Genomic DNA, 13985 nt, shown 5'->3' with positions numbered 1-13985 from the left:
CCGCACACGCGACCGCCATGCTCGACTCCAGCCGACATGACGCCGAGACGTTCCGCGTGGCGGAGGAGCTCATCATGCTCAGCAGCCGCGCGGCCGCCGCCTCCCCATTGGGCGAGAGCGGCGACTCGCCCTCCAACATTTCAGGCTTCTGTGAGCACGTGCGTAAAGAGGATATACGTTTAGAGACGTTTAGAGAGGAGATGGGTCACCGTTTTGGTTAGAGAGGTTTAGACTCATTTGTTGCCGTTGCTGTTGGTGATTTCTTATTCTGTAGAGGACAAAGGGGAAGAGGACGCCCAAGGTGAAGGTGAAGGCACGAGCCAAGAGGTGCGCACTGGCACAATTTTTCCCAGTCTTATTTTCTGATAAACTGACGAGTTTTGTGTCAAATGTAGGAGTCTCCGAACTCCGGCTGCACCTTCAGCTCAGGTATTGTACAACTTCATTTGGGATACTTTTTCTTGTTCACAGCATGATTCTAACTTGGTTGCCTTTTGCTCATATATATACTTTTTTTGTAGAAGGTGAAGAAGCGCTCGTCCCGTGGGGTTGCGCATAAGAGCAGCGATCGAGACAGCACCAAGCAGGAGTCTGCACAAGTAGCACCCGATCAATCAGCAGTACGTTCCCGTTAACGTATATATCTCTATCCTTGCCTGTTCTTAATTTGTGGGGTGCTTGTGTCTGGCAGCAGGACATCATCAACTCGCGTTGCGACGTCTCCCTTTCGGAGCTTCTTAAGGAGCACCGCGTTCGCTTCCGTCGCGTCCGTCGGCGGTACGAGCAGACAGCAGTGGACAGAGGAACCGATTTGGAGCGGAGACTAATAACTTGTTGTGTGTTTGCTGCTGGTTTGTGGCTGCAGATGGAACATCGAGCAGCGTACCAAGAACCAGGAGTACCTCGCTCGCTTCCACGTGCAGGGGATCCCGCTCGTGCAGCACCTCGAAGCGTTGACACACTGGCGGTAACCAAACGCTTTTAGCCAGAGCAAGTGAGCACTCGGTTGGCTTGCTGCTACATAGTATGAAGGCTAGCCCATGCGGGTTGGTGCCGCTGCAGTAATCTACAAAACAAAAATCTTTGAGCTCAAATTCGATAGTTTGATTTCGTTGTGGATACTATCTACGCTATCTAGCTGGGTCATGTACATTCACTGACGGTCCTTGACTTAACTTCTTTGACGGAGCTGTTTGACACGTGCAATTTGCCGCAAAAAACTTTGTTTGGCGAAGGCAGAGCTGTACTCTTTGCTGACCCACTGCTAGCCGAGTACTGTCCTGCATTGCGAGCGTAGCATAGCATAGTGTGAAACCGCCGCAGCATTGCTGTGGCCGGAACGGGTTGAGGAGACCTCGGAAACGTGCATCCCCAATGTTCAGTTTCCGGACGCCGAACGTCCAGCGTGGCACACCACGACAGCTCACTCAAATCAAATCAGCAACTTGGCGACCAACTCACTGCCTCAACAGGTCGAACACAATGCGGCCATGGGTACTAACCAAGCGGCAATGCCATCTTGGTACGGTACTCTGTCCTCGGGGACATCTTGACCACCCACTCCGCAGCTGCTTTCCGACCTCGTAATGTTGCCTACAGTATTGTGCAGGTGGACTACAGCAAGAAAGATATTCATCAATATCTGCTTTTGGCAAAAGCCTGCGGCAAGCCTTTTGCAGGCAGCCATAGGCCGGCAAAGCCCGCGCGCTCACTTCAACGCCCTTGAAGCCCGCCCAGTTTCTGTTGGTTCTCAGGCATCCCAGGTGAGCTCAGCATGATGCAGGCAGACGCCGGAACCATTATTATACCGGCCGACTCGGCAACAAATAAGGTTATGTAAAGAGGCCGCATTTGCTGGCATTTCCTCAACTGCAACAGCGAACCAAACAGCGTTTTGTTTTGTTCAAAGCTTGCGTATTACAGGCGGTCTGTTCGCTGGTGCTGGCGCTGCGTGTCTACAGTACAGTACAACGTGCGCCCCGACTCTGTCCCCATACAAAGCGCCATACAAATTTAGCGCTTCAGCCAGCCGCTTGCTTTTTCTCACTGCGTTCTTCTTCCCCTCAAACAAGAAGAAGAAAGAGCGGAGCCCGTCGACGGCAACACTCGGGCACCTAAAGCGACAGGGCGCGGCAACACGAGGACCAACTGCGGCGCGCGCACGGCAACAGCGGCCAAGGACAAGACGGCGCTCGAGATCGCGGCCAACGAGGCGCTCTTCGGGGGCGGCGACGCCTCTTCGATGGGCAACTACGACCGCGACTCGCACCTGCGGATGCAGTTGCCGAGCCACCGAGTGAAGGCAGCGGCGCCCCCCTCCAACACGAGCGGCAACAACCCCAATACAGGACCCTACTTCCACCACTTCCTGGAGAGAAGCAGCAGCGCCAACAGCTCCGCCAACTCGCTGCTGTTCGCCCCCAGCAACAGTTACGCAGACGCGGCTCCACCCAATACTTCAGGCAAGAGACCTCGCCCCGGCAACATCAACAGCATCAGCAACAGCAACAGCAACAATAACGGCAACTTTTTAGGTGCATTCGGAGGGTACCCGTCGCCTCCTCCTTTCGATGCGGACCACCCGCTGCCGGACTTTATCACTAACTGGGGGTTCACCAGTCGAGCTGGAGCCAAAGGCAACAGTGCCATCTCCACCGCCCCAATAGTGGGCGGTTCCAGTGCAACAACCACGAGCTCGCACAGCAGCAGCCACGTGACCACAAGTTCCAGCTTGTCGGGCATCGGCTCGCCCAACGCGGCCTCGATGTTCGCCAGCGTGGATTCTTTCCTGCCAGATTACGATTCGTCCCTTTACTCTCTTTGGAACGCCCCGGGGGGCTACGACACGGAAAACGACGCTGCTCAGGGACAGCAGCAACAGGAACAGGTGCAGCCTCCACTCTACATGGCCTCGGAGGACGAGCTGAAGATGGATTACCCGCAGCTGCCAGAGTTTAATCAGGATCTGGACTCGTACCTGAATGATACCATGGACTCAGGTGGACCATCTCCGACGACGCCTCTTGGGACGTCCACGGGGCATAACAGCAGTGGCATGATGAAGATGGACCATTTGGTGACGACAGACAGGAGGACAGGTGGCTCGAATTTGACGATGGGGACGCAGTTGGAGAGGTTACTTGCCCCAGCGGCACCGACCTCAACTTTAACTTCTACTGCCATGGCAACAGCGACTCCTGGGTATTTGAAGCGGGACCGTGGAGAGGAGAGCACGTCCGGACGGTCGGTGAAGAGATCTTGTGGGGCTTTTGACGATGCGTACGCTACTGATGCTCCAGCTAGCAGCGGCGCGGTGACAGGGACCAGCGCGAATGATAACGCCAGCTCTTTCAAGACTACGATGATCGAGCCGAAGAGGGCTTTGATGCCGTCGCTGGGGTCTTTTCACACAGGAACGTCTTTTCTGATGCCGACGCCTGCAGTATCGAGTCAAGTGGAAGCACCCTCCCCGAGCACCGCTGTGATATCGACAACGACTGTTGTTACGCCGACGTCTGCTGCGTCTGACACAGCTGGCACGAAGGGGTCAAAGCGTCCGCGTAGTCGACAGTGCGAATTCCCAGGCTGCCAGAACAGGGCTCGATCGCACCAGAAATGCAAGAAGCACGGCGGCGCGCACCAGTGTGTGTTCGAAGGATGCACGAAGAACAGCCAGAGCCGCGGACTGTGCATCGCTCACGGCGGCGGTTCTCGGTGCACCCACGAAGGCTGTGTACGTGCAGCTCAGTCAAAGGGCCTCTGCAAATCGCATGGCGGTGGCGAGTACTGTGCTGTGGAGGGCTGCCGCAAGAAGGCCCATCTGAAGCATTTGTGTCGTACGCACGGCGGTGGTGTCCGCTGCAAGGTCGAAAAGTGCTTGAAGTGGGCACAACGCAAAGGCTGGTGCATGGCACATGCCAAGGAATTTTCGGCGACATGATGAGGATGGAGCTATTCGTCTGAGGTGAGGCCATCATCGGTGACCGGGTGGGGTCGTAGCAGGATCGACGCAGTGTTGGGACCAACCTACGGGTCTGCTTTCTCGCAGGAGTGGAGTTCTCTCTCAGCTTAATTTCTTATTGGAGGTGGAATATTATGCCCAGTCTCACTATAATATAGCGGTTTTTGATGCAAATTGGAAATCGATTTGGTTTCACAAAGTTTTGCCTTTTGAATAGGTTGCAAAAGATTCAAATTCAAATACTTAAGTAAGGTAGCTAGGTTGAATAGCTACAGATAGATAGATACCTACGTTTCTGCTCATGGCGCATCAATCGATCGATGCCCAACAAAACTTTCCCCCATGCTCCATGTGCCTGGGCGTGTTTCGACCATCTTGGTTTCTCAAATGTGCCGGGTCTCCTACTCACACCGGCATGTTGTCGGTGAAAAACTGCAGCGACGGCGACGAGGAGGCCGAAGGCGCCGGTGACGGCTTGCGGCTGTCCAGGAATCCGTCGCCGATGAGACCAATGCCGCTCGGTTGCGTTGCAACCACCTTGGAGTGCGTCATGCACATTCCCTGACGCTGGGCCCACTTATCGCATCCGGTCACGCAGCACTTGGCGCCACCGCCGTGCTTGCGGCACAACCGCTTCAGATGCGCCTTCTTCTCGCAGCCGGCAACGATGCACGGACGTCCGCCACCGTGCATTTTGCAGCGACCGTGACTCTGCGATGCTCGAGAGCACCCAGGCTCCTGGCAACGAGAGCCCCCACCGTGGCGGATGCACAGCCCGCGACTCTGCACGCTCTTGGTGCAGCCCGGACTCGAGCAGCGCTTGGACCCGCCATGCCGCTTGCAGCGATTGAAAGCTCGCGCTTGGCTCTTGCAGCCTTCCACGCAGCAGAGTTTGCGCTTGTCCGGCGAGAACTTGGGCTCCTGCACGGTCGTCATGCTCGTGAACGGCGCGGTCAACCGACCTCCTCCGCGCTTTTTCGCGTCGTGCATCGGCTCGGCGGCGCTGTACTCCAACGGTGAATTGTCACTTGGCATGTCATGAGCTGGGTAGCCCCCTGGTAGAAGAGTCAGTGGTGTCTCCGCCGATATGGTCGTGTTCGTCGGCGTTGCGGGCATCGCTGCGGTGAACATGACAGGAGACGCGTCGCGCGGCATCTCATCGTCAAAGTTGTCTCCTCTTTCTTCAAATTCAGGCGCAGGTGGCTGTTGCTGCAGGTACTGCCCAAAGATCGACGGAACAGGGCTGTGCACGCTGTGAAGAGTTGGGATGCCTGCACCCGCAACAAGCAGGCAGAATCGTAGTCAATAACCAAACGATAATACAGCGATAAGCACATTCTCGAAAAACTTACTTTCGGGGAAGTAGTCCGCAGATGGACGAATTGTAGACTGCAGTACCGGTGGTGGCGGCGTCAGCGGCATCGCCGGCGCGTAGTAGCTCGTCATCACCGACGGGTATTGCCCGAACTGCGGCGTGGAGAACTGTTCACTCGGCTGCTGTTGGAGCTCTGGTAGTGTCGGTGGCTGCTGCTGGCTCGGCTGGAGAAAGGCACTGCCCGAGAACCCGGAGCTCTGGGACGGAAAGAACGGCTGGAACTCGGTAGACTCCTCGAGCTGCGGCATGCCCAGCGAGCTGAACGACTGAAGCAGCATGCTGCCGTTGTCGCAGTTGTTGCTGCCATTGTGCGCACTCGAAGACTCCAATTTGAGCGACGGGATCGACGGCGGAGGCGGCAGTAGCACGCCGTCGCTGCCGAACCGACTGGGTCTAAAGATCACATCATGCTGTGGGATCTCTCGAGTTTCCTCGTCTTCATCGTCGTCGTTGTTGTTGTAGTACCAGTAGCGAGGCCGAGCTGGTCGCTGGAGAAACGGAGACTGGCTGCTCGGGAGTTGGAAGCGCGAGTTGTTCCACTCCATGGCGAACCCTCTGGACGAGGCGACAGATGCGTGAGGCGTGCAGTGTACTGTTCCCAGATTTCAGAGAACCGGTTGACGTGACGGCGCGAGACCTCGATCCGCTCCAGCAATGGCAAATGCCTCCAAAACCAACGGAACGGGAAGGGAGCGGAGAATTCTGCGACCATCGCTCTGCAACCGGCAGCGCGTGAAATCGCTCTCAATTCAAGCGCGGTCAGCGGACCTGTCCCACAAAACCACAGCACTGACAGCTACTGACCCAACTTTCGGGGAACCACAAAAACCTACAAAACCCACTTCAACACCGGTACATATTCAAGTTTCACGAAAATAAAACCGTCCACTACCCAATCAAATCGTTCCAAACCACAACATTCATGTTTTTAACCCCACAATTGAATTTGTGCGGACAGCGGAGACCGTGCTCCCGCGACCAAAATGGCTGCTCGACTCCTGCTCGCGCGTGCTGCAGGACGCCCCCGCTGGGCCTCGCCCCTCGCGAAACACTGTAGCCCCTGCTCACGAGGCGGCGGATTTGGGCGCTTAGCCGCGAGCGCGTCCTCTGTCGTCCACCCGTTGGCCCGTCGTGGGGCTTTCGCGTCCACCCAGTTCCCTGGAATCCAGACGTCACTGTTCAGCTCGCTCCCGTCGCCCCCAGCGTCCGAGGACAAGCAACGCAATGTCCTGGAGGAACAGGGAGCTGTGCATCTTAAGACCGACGCGTTCGGCATTGAAAAGGACACGTGGGCCGAGCGCCACAGCCCCGAGTGGATGCTGCCGTACATCCAGATCTCCCGCATTAACCGTCCCGCCGGCACCTTCATGCTGCTGTGGCCCTGCTTCTGGAGCATCTCCATGGCCGCACCGGCAGGTCAGTTGCCGGACTTGAAGCTGCTCGCGCTGTTTGGTACGGGTGCCTTCATCATGCGCAGTGCCGGGTGCACGATCAACGATATGTGGGACAAGGACTTCGACAAGCAGGTGGAGCGCACGAATAAGCGTCCGCTGGCTGCGGGAAAACTCACGTATCCGCAGGCGTGGGGATTCCTCGCAGGGCAATTGTCGGCAGGGCTGGCGGTGCTGCTACAGCTGAATTGGTACAGCGTGGCCATGGGTGCGTCCTCACTCGCACTTGTCGCCGCGTACCCGACCATGAAGCGGTTTACCTACTGGCCGCAAGCATTTTTGGGGCTGACGTTCAATTATGGCGCGCTGCTGGGCTGGGCTGCGGTGCACGGGTCGTGCGAGTGGCCCGTGGTGCTGCCGCTCTACGCTGGTGGTGTGGCTTGGACGCTGGTGTACGACACATTGTACGCGCACCAGGATAAGAAGGACGACATCAAGATCGGCGTGCGCTCCACTGCGCTTCTCTTCGGCGACAACACGAAGCCAATTCTGAATTTCTTCTCGACTGCTGCCATTGCAAGCTTTGGCACTGCGGGCTACATGGCGGGCTTGGATTGGCCATTTTTCCTCGGCTTAACTGGCGGAGCGGCGCACTTGGCTTGGCAAGTGAACACTGCCAAGCTCGACGACCCGCTTAATCTTCAGGCACGGTTTGCGTCGAACAAGTGGTTTGGCGCGCTCATGTTTGCGTCGGTTGTGGCGGGTAACGTGTTGTAGAGGAACATTAACGCATATAGCACATAGACAATCTTGCCGATTGGAAATAAGGGAATTTGCCACTTTAGTGCACTAGAAGCATATTAGTGCACTAATAGAAACGACCAATCACGCCAAAAACCTACGAGCTCTGGTATATTACTGGATGAAATATTCGAAACCGTAAAACCTGCCATTATGTATACAGCTCCTGTTGGCTAACTCTCGACCACCCGATTTGTCTCGTCTGCTTTTGCAGTTAGTACTAGTGGCATGAGCTTAACTATTTGACTATCACTACCAACTTGCCTCGCCCCGAGAATCATGACCAAGAAGCGCGGAGACTACACCAAAAGCAAGCTAAACTCTACTGCACGCTAATTAAGTGGGTAGTCAAGCGCAAGAAAGGCGAATCGATGGAGTCTCAGTGACGTGGCTCTCAACCACGCCTGACAGCTGAGGCAGAGCAAAACCTTTGTGAGTGGATAATGGGGCGACAGCTTATCGGGAAGCCGGCCAAGCGTGGGGAAATCAATTGCACACACAGATGAGCAGATAATCGTACCTTTATAACAGTGCGGAGAATTAACGTGTCCGAGGGGACTCGAACCCGCGACAACCCTGCTCCCCGTAGGGCCCTCATTAAGCCAGCGACGTTAACCGACTGAGCTGTCAGCACTGTCGAAATGACAAATTATTTCCAAGATATATATCCTTTCAATACTGATGTGTTTGCATTTTTATCGTGTATTATAGGTTACCTAACCACTGAACGAAAGAAACACTGTCCCAGTTTGAGAATTGCTGGTTCATACAAATACTAAGATAAAAAGGAGCACTAAACTGGCAATCAGCAGGAAATAGGCCATTCACTACAATCCAACCAATCTACCCAATAAGAGCCTCTCCATACCAGAATTAATCTGTGGAAGAGAGTAAACAAACACCTGTCTGGGCATGCATATTGCACACTGAAACTCACAGTAGACTTTCGGCTACCGCGCCTTGACTGATGCCCTTTGAAAAGTGCACTAAATTGGCAAATTCCCTTACACCAGTACTTTTACGTCGAACTGTACAGTCACTGTATCAACAACAACAGTCACAGATAGTCGTAGTACCCTCGGATATCTACTGCAATGCCGTGCTTCGCCCGGAACACCTCTGGATTTTAATTTGCGGACCGCACAGCATGCAGCAATAGGTAGATCCTCGCTGTAGTACTGCTATCGTCTTTTCTTCAATAACAGGCAATAGTCCGTTTAGTTGTTGCTTCCACTGTCCTACTACCCTAATCGGATCTACTTGTATTCCAGTAGTAAGAGCTAAAACAGAACAGCAATGCAATAATAAATGGGAAGTTCGCCTTCACTTTTTACCAGTCACACTCCGAGAGAGCTTTGCTTGAAATTGACACTGTATTACTGGATAAGACTGGACATGGGTATGGGTCTGCACAAGGAACTATGCCAATAATACGGACGAGTTGGCTCGCGCGGACCGTACGATGTCCGGGTTATTCGTCAAATGATTTTATTACCCAAATCGTTGCACTTTCGAAACTTGAGTCGCACGATTTGATCGAGGAATATTGGCAATCCATGAATCTTGAGGGATTGACTGCAAGTCACTTATGTTGTAAAACTTCGTGGTACCAAAAAGCAGTCAAAGTTTAGTTCAATCCACTGTTTTCACTTGATCAAGACATGCATTCTCTTATCTTTCATTTTATTTTCCGCGGATAGTGCCGTTCGCGCTCAGGGTGCAATCTAGTTTTCCTCCGTACCTGTGGCTACGGCTGTATTATATATTTCTGTTTTAGTGGAATATAATATAATACTCATTTACAGAGTTACAGTTATAGTTTACCTAGCACTCCCAGATAGAAAATCCTGTTACGCACCTACGTTGGGCGTCGTTACTCACAAATTCACCATAATACAGCCACAGTCTCAACGACGAAGGTGTCGCTTCCCATGGCCACCGAATGTGAGCGTCGTGCCACGTACTCTCTGTTGGAGTAATGGACGTCACATATGAATTTAGGACAGAGGAGGACAGTATGTCATCGACATGTATAGATAAACACAATTCGTCGTACAGACGACACGAACAGGGATTGGTAGTAATATCGATTTCGCCGCTAAAATAATATTAATAATTCGGGAGATGATTCTGATTTACGTAGTATGTTGATATTACTAATTGGGTACGTGAAAAATGTAATATTAATAAATATAGTTACTAATAATAAAATCAAACTACTAAAACGCCCTTACCACAGATTCCGCTCGCATTTCCTCATCCGCCCAATCTCAACGTAGTCGTGATGAAGAATTGGCTGGCGCTGGGTTCGCGCATTGACCGAGCGTGTGCGGAGAGGGCTCAATACAAGCGAACCTGTCGAAAAGACTCTAAAACCTGTTGAGGAGCAACGGGCGTCCCGAGCTCGGGATGGTTTGTAATGGCCAATATCAACCGGAATCCCAACACCAGATTTACGACCCGCTGTTGCTTGAGTAAGGTTGTCAGATTCCGTGAGAGTAGCTTCATCCACCTCTGTAGCTTGACTCGACACAAATATCCCTTGAATGCTTGCTGGGGAGGGCTCACCGTCCTGCTGATCGTTATTCCAGAAGGTTAAAACGCACCCTGGTACAAAAGCTACGCATAGAGGTGAACGCGTTAGATGCTAACGAACTATGGACCCAAGTAGTGATAGCCGTACCGTTTGGAAAACCCTGCCTCGCCCCAGACTTCATTGCTACAGATATGATGACCAGGACGACCGCAGATACAACACGGCGCCTTTGACGTCACATCAGGCAAACTGCTATCGGCCTTGGAGCACCTCGTCAGACCCGGTGTGATCTTCAAGGAGGAAAACGCAAAATGAGCGGGAGAATACGACAGAGCTGCTCGGCAACCACCCGTTTGCCACCCAGTGCGTGTGCTTTGAAGCTACACTCCTGACCAAATTAATCCGGCCACCCACACTTTGAAGGGTAACTCACTCAGTTTTAACGATCTGGCGCTGTGTTTTGGGTATGTTGTTCCTGTTGTATGTATTAGTACGGGGTTTGTGCTAACAACGCAGTTTTTTGCGGTTTGAGGGGTAGCTCCCATACAATAAACCGATTTGACAAAGTGGCCCAAACTTCCGGCCACTATCGCCATAGTTAAACCAATACAAATGTACTGAAATGATTGTACATACGCAGCTGCGTTGCTGTCTAACCACGGAATTGATGGACGATAGCGTCGTTGCTGTTAGCTTATCCGAGTAGTCTTCATTCGCTGTTATTCCCGGGCATGCCAGCGTGGCCGAGCGACAAGGAGAGAGGGTGTATCTGCGGGCTGAGGGAAGGCGGGCTCTCAATAAGAGCCATTGCAAGGACTGTAAGACAACAACGCGACGCGGTCGAGCGCTCTAGCAGCAACACGCTTCAGCACACTACGTCTACTCGGTATCAGAGTTTTGGTTGCCCTACGCCCATCTAAACTACGGTGCAGACTTTGTCTACCAACAAGACAACGCATCGATCCATACGTCTAAGGAGCCCATGGAGTTTTTCGAGGAGCAGGAGATCAACTTGCTCAAGTGGCCTGCCCGCTCACCCGACCTGAATCCTATAGAAAAACTATGGGCGCTGTAGACCCGGAACGTGTACCCAAATGGAAGGCAGTACTCGAATGTTGGTGAGCTAACTACTGCTATCTTAGCTGAGTGGAATTGTATCGATCATGCGACGCTAATGAAGTTGGTTGAGTCGATGCCGTGACGCTGCATCGAAGTGATTGAGATGAAGGGAGGTAAAACACATTACTAATACAATCATTTCAGTACATTTGTATTGGTTTAACTATGGCGATAGTGGCCGGAAGTTTGGGCCACTTTGTCAAATCGGTTTATTGTATGGGAGCTACCCCTCAAACCGCAAAAAACTGCGTTGTTAGCACAAACCCCGTACTAATACATACATCAGGAACAACATACCCAAAACACAGCGCCAGATCGTTAAAACTGAGTGAGTTACCCTTCATAGTGTGGGTGGCCGGATTAATTTGGTCAGGAGTGTATTGACCTTGAACTTCAACCTGGAATTTAGTAGGATATTTAGTAGTTTTTTAGTACTAATATCGTGATTTTTGTTCCTACTAAGTTTATGTTAGTACTAACTGCGATACTTGGAATTATAATATTACTATTACATTACTATTACTAATAGTACTGTATAGTACTAATTGTGATTTTACTACCTATCCCTGTACACGAAGCATCATATAGAAACGTTTCTATGTAATTTCAATGCTGAAGAGGCTGTTTAGAAACTGCAAGGAAATGAGAGACCAGTCGCGATTGGAGATATGGTTGCATGCCTCGAGGAATTGCTGGTGAACACTACGTTAAAGAACACCAAATACATAGCTGCTGCCAGTCTTCGATGGCTGCAACCCGTAGCAGTGGGACCGAACAACGGCTTCGAAAACATGCACTCGATGAAGCCTTAGTTATCAAGCGCGACAAAGGTTACATCTTTTCGGGAGAAGCCACCGACTCGTTTGGTAAAGGGCTATTGGTACGCGTGGCACGTCCGGGAGAATCACTTCACAGGGACATACTGGGACAACGCCGCCACAGAGCTGTACAAGGGCCTCTTCACTCGTATATCCAGCGGATACGAACAGGACGAGTCTGCGTCGCTCCCTAAAAGCACTCACCACGAGCCCCATCTGTGTCGAAGGCTATGTGGGTAGGTGCTCTTTGATGTAGCGTTCGCCAGCAATTCCAGTGTGACCACGATACCAAGTGAGGAGTGATTCCAGTTGGCAACATTTGGGCCAGACGATAGCATTTGCCCGACGAGAAGCCCTTCTCACGTTGGTACCATGGTCACACTAGCGCATTACAAGGCTGAAATCGAAGAGATGAGAAAAGGTCTCGCTCAACAACTTGGGCATACTCTCAATCGACGTATTCATGGATCTGTGACGACAATGGAGGCAGCATTTGCAGCTGTCCTTGCTCGCTCAATATTTTGCAACTCTCATTCAGCAGATCCAGTTGGCGAAATAGAAGGCTTTGTCTCTGATGTTACACTCCCTCTTCATCTTCATCACTGGGGAGGCAGCTTTCGCCGAGTACCGGAAGGATTCATCCTTCCGGCTGGAACTCATCGCATGATCTGGCAGCGCTGGTGTGTAGGACGACGGCCTCTGCGGTTACTAAACAAGCATGACATGGCTACAAGAGCAATGAAAATTCGTCTTGCGGAGTTTCAACGGCTAATGAGAGTCGTTGGACGTCCTCTCACTCAAGAGGAAATCCGCAGAACGCATAGCTCTCCCGATTCAGCAGACCTGTTATTCGCCAAGTAAGAAATCAGACGCCATGGTCGTCTTCTTCGGGAAAGGAAGGTGAACGGAGGATGGACCAGTTGCCATGGAAGGTATTAGCTAGGGAGTTAAGAGTTCAAAGTTCTACTTGAGTCAATGCATTCTGAAGCGGAGTGGCCTCCTTGGTGCTGGTCACGCAGAGATGGAAGCAACGACAACAATCAGCTGGGCGGCAAAAGCCACCTTGTTGGTCCAGCGTGTATTCTCAACTGAGCCGTTCTTCTCTTAGATTCTTCTCTTTCAACCTTTTTGTCTTACGCCTACTGCAAGTAGTATAATGGGGATCAGTATAATCCTCAACAGCCCCACCTACGGATTCCCATTAACTTGCAGCTCCACATCTTGCCCTCGGTAATAACCCCATTGCAGCCCTGTGTTTTTCAAATGCAGGCCGCGCTAATGGCTTGGTAAACGCATCGGCCACGTTATCCACTCCTGATACTCGAAGCACATCGATTTCTTTCAAATCGATACGCTCACGTACAAAGTGGTGTCGCACATCAATGTGCTTGGTCCGAGAATGAAATACAGGGTTGCTGGCAAGCTTCTTTGCGCTTTCATTGTCCACAAAGATTTGTGCTGGTTGCTGTTGCTGCACTTGCAGCTCTTTCAGCATTTGGCGCAAGTGCACCACTTCCTGCACCAGTAGACTTAGAGCCATGTATTCCGCTTCCGTCGTGTGCAGCGCGACAGTCTTCTCAATTTGGCTGCTCCACGAAATGATGCTCCCACAAAACTGAGTCACATAGCCTGCAACAGACTTTCGGTCGTCAACTCGGTTAGCGAAGTCAGCATCTGCATATGCTCGTAGGTGATCATCCAGCTTTTGATCTGACCACACTAATCCACCAAGCTGGATCCCCCAGTCCACTGTCTCTTTCAGGTAGCGCAAACCACGCTTGACAGCTCTCCAGTGCATAAACCCGGGTTCTCCAGGAACTGGCTGCACTCTCTCACTAGGTAGGCCAAGTCGGGTCGGGTACCAAGCATTAGGTACATCAAACTGCCGACCACTGCACGATATGGCTTCGATCTCATTAATTTTCGTTCGTCATTTTCCGTGGGACTCATAGCGTTGCTCAACTTCAAATCTGCCGTGCTAGGC

General features: G+C 52.2%; 3 protein-coding genes across 5 annotated transcripts; 2 read left to right on the top strand and 1 right to left on the bottom strand.

Annotated features, from left to right (window-relative positions):
• Nucleotides 1-17: 17 nt before the first annotated feature.
• IUM83_04839 (WRKY transcription factor 19) lies at nt 18-3940 on the top strand (the record flags this gene model as incomplete). Of its 3 annotated transcripts, none has more annotated exons than XM_067928939.1 (7): nt 18-158; nt 275-327; nt 396-429; nt 525-620; nt 692-777; nt 866-967; nt 2143-3940. In XM_067928939.1, 7 exons carry the CDS (start codon nt 18-20, stop codon nt 3938-3940), a joined length of 2310 nt encoding a protein of 769 aa, XP_067796307.1. The 3 variants fall into 3 exon arrangements, with proteins under 3 accessions (XP_067796307.1, XP_067796308.1, XP_067796309.1); XM_067928940.1 differs by having other exon boundaries at nt 522-620; nt 695-777; XM_067928938.1 differs by having other exon boundaries at nt 522-620.
• Nucleotides 3941-4366: 426 nt separating this feature from the next.
• IUM83_04838 (WRKY transcription factor 19) lies at nt 4367-5881 on the bottom strand (the record flags this gene model as incomplete). The annotated part of the gene is made up of 2 exons (XM_067928937.1): nt 4367-5232; nt 5314-5881. 2 exons carry the CDS (start codon nt 5879-5881, stop codon nt 4367-4369), a joined length of 1434 nt encoding a protein of 477 aa, XP_067796310.1.
• A 438-nt stretch (nt 5882-6319) lies between these two features.
• On the top strand, nt 6320-7504 carry IUM83_04837 (4-hydroxybenzoate polyprenyl transferase; the record flags this gene model as incomplete). The annotated part of the gene is made up of 1 exon (XM_067928936.1): nt 6320-7504. One exon carries the CDS (start codon nt 6320-6322, stop codon nt 7502-7504), a length of 1185 nt encoding a protein of 394 aa, XP_067796126.1.
• Between the last annotated feature and the right edge of the window lie 6481 nt (nt 7505-13985).

Source organism: Phytophthora cinnamomi (genome assembly GCF_018691715.1).
Source record: "Phytophthora cinnamomi strain GKB4 chromosome Unknown Contig17, whole genome shotgun sequence".
In the NCBI taxonomy this organism is placed as follows: Eukaryota; Oomycota; class Peronosporomycetes; order Peronosporales; family Peronosporaceae; genus Phytophthora; species Phytophthora cinnamomi.
Note: the sequence above shows the minus strand (reverse complement) of the source record. Positions and strands in the feature narration are given on the sequence as shown.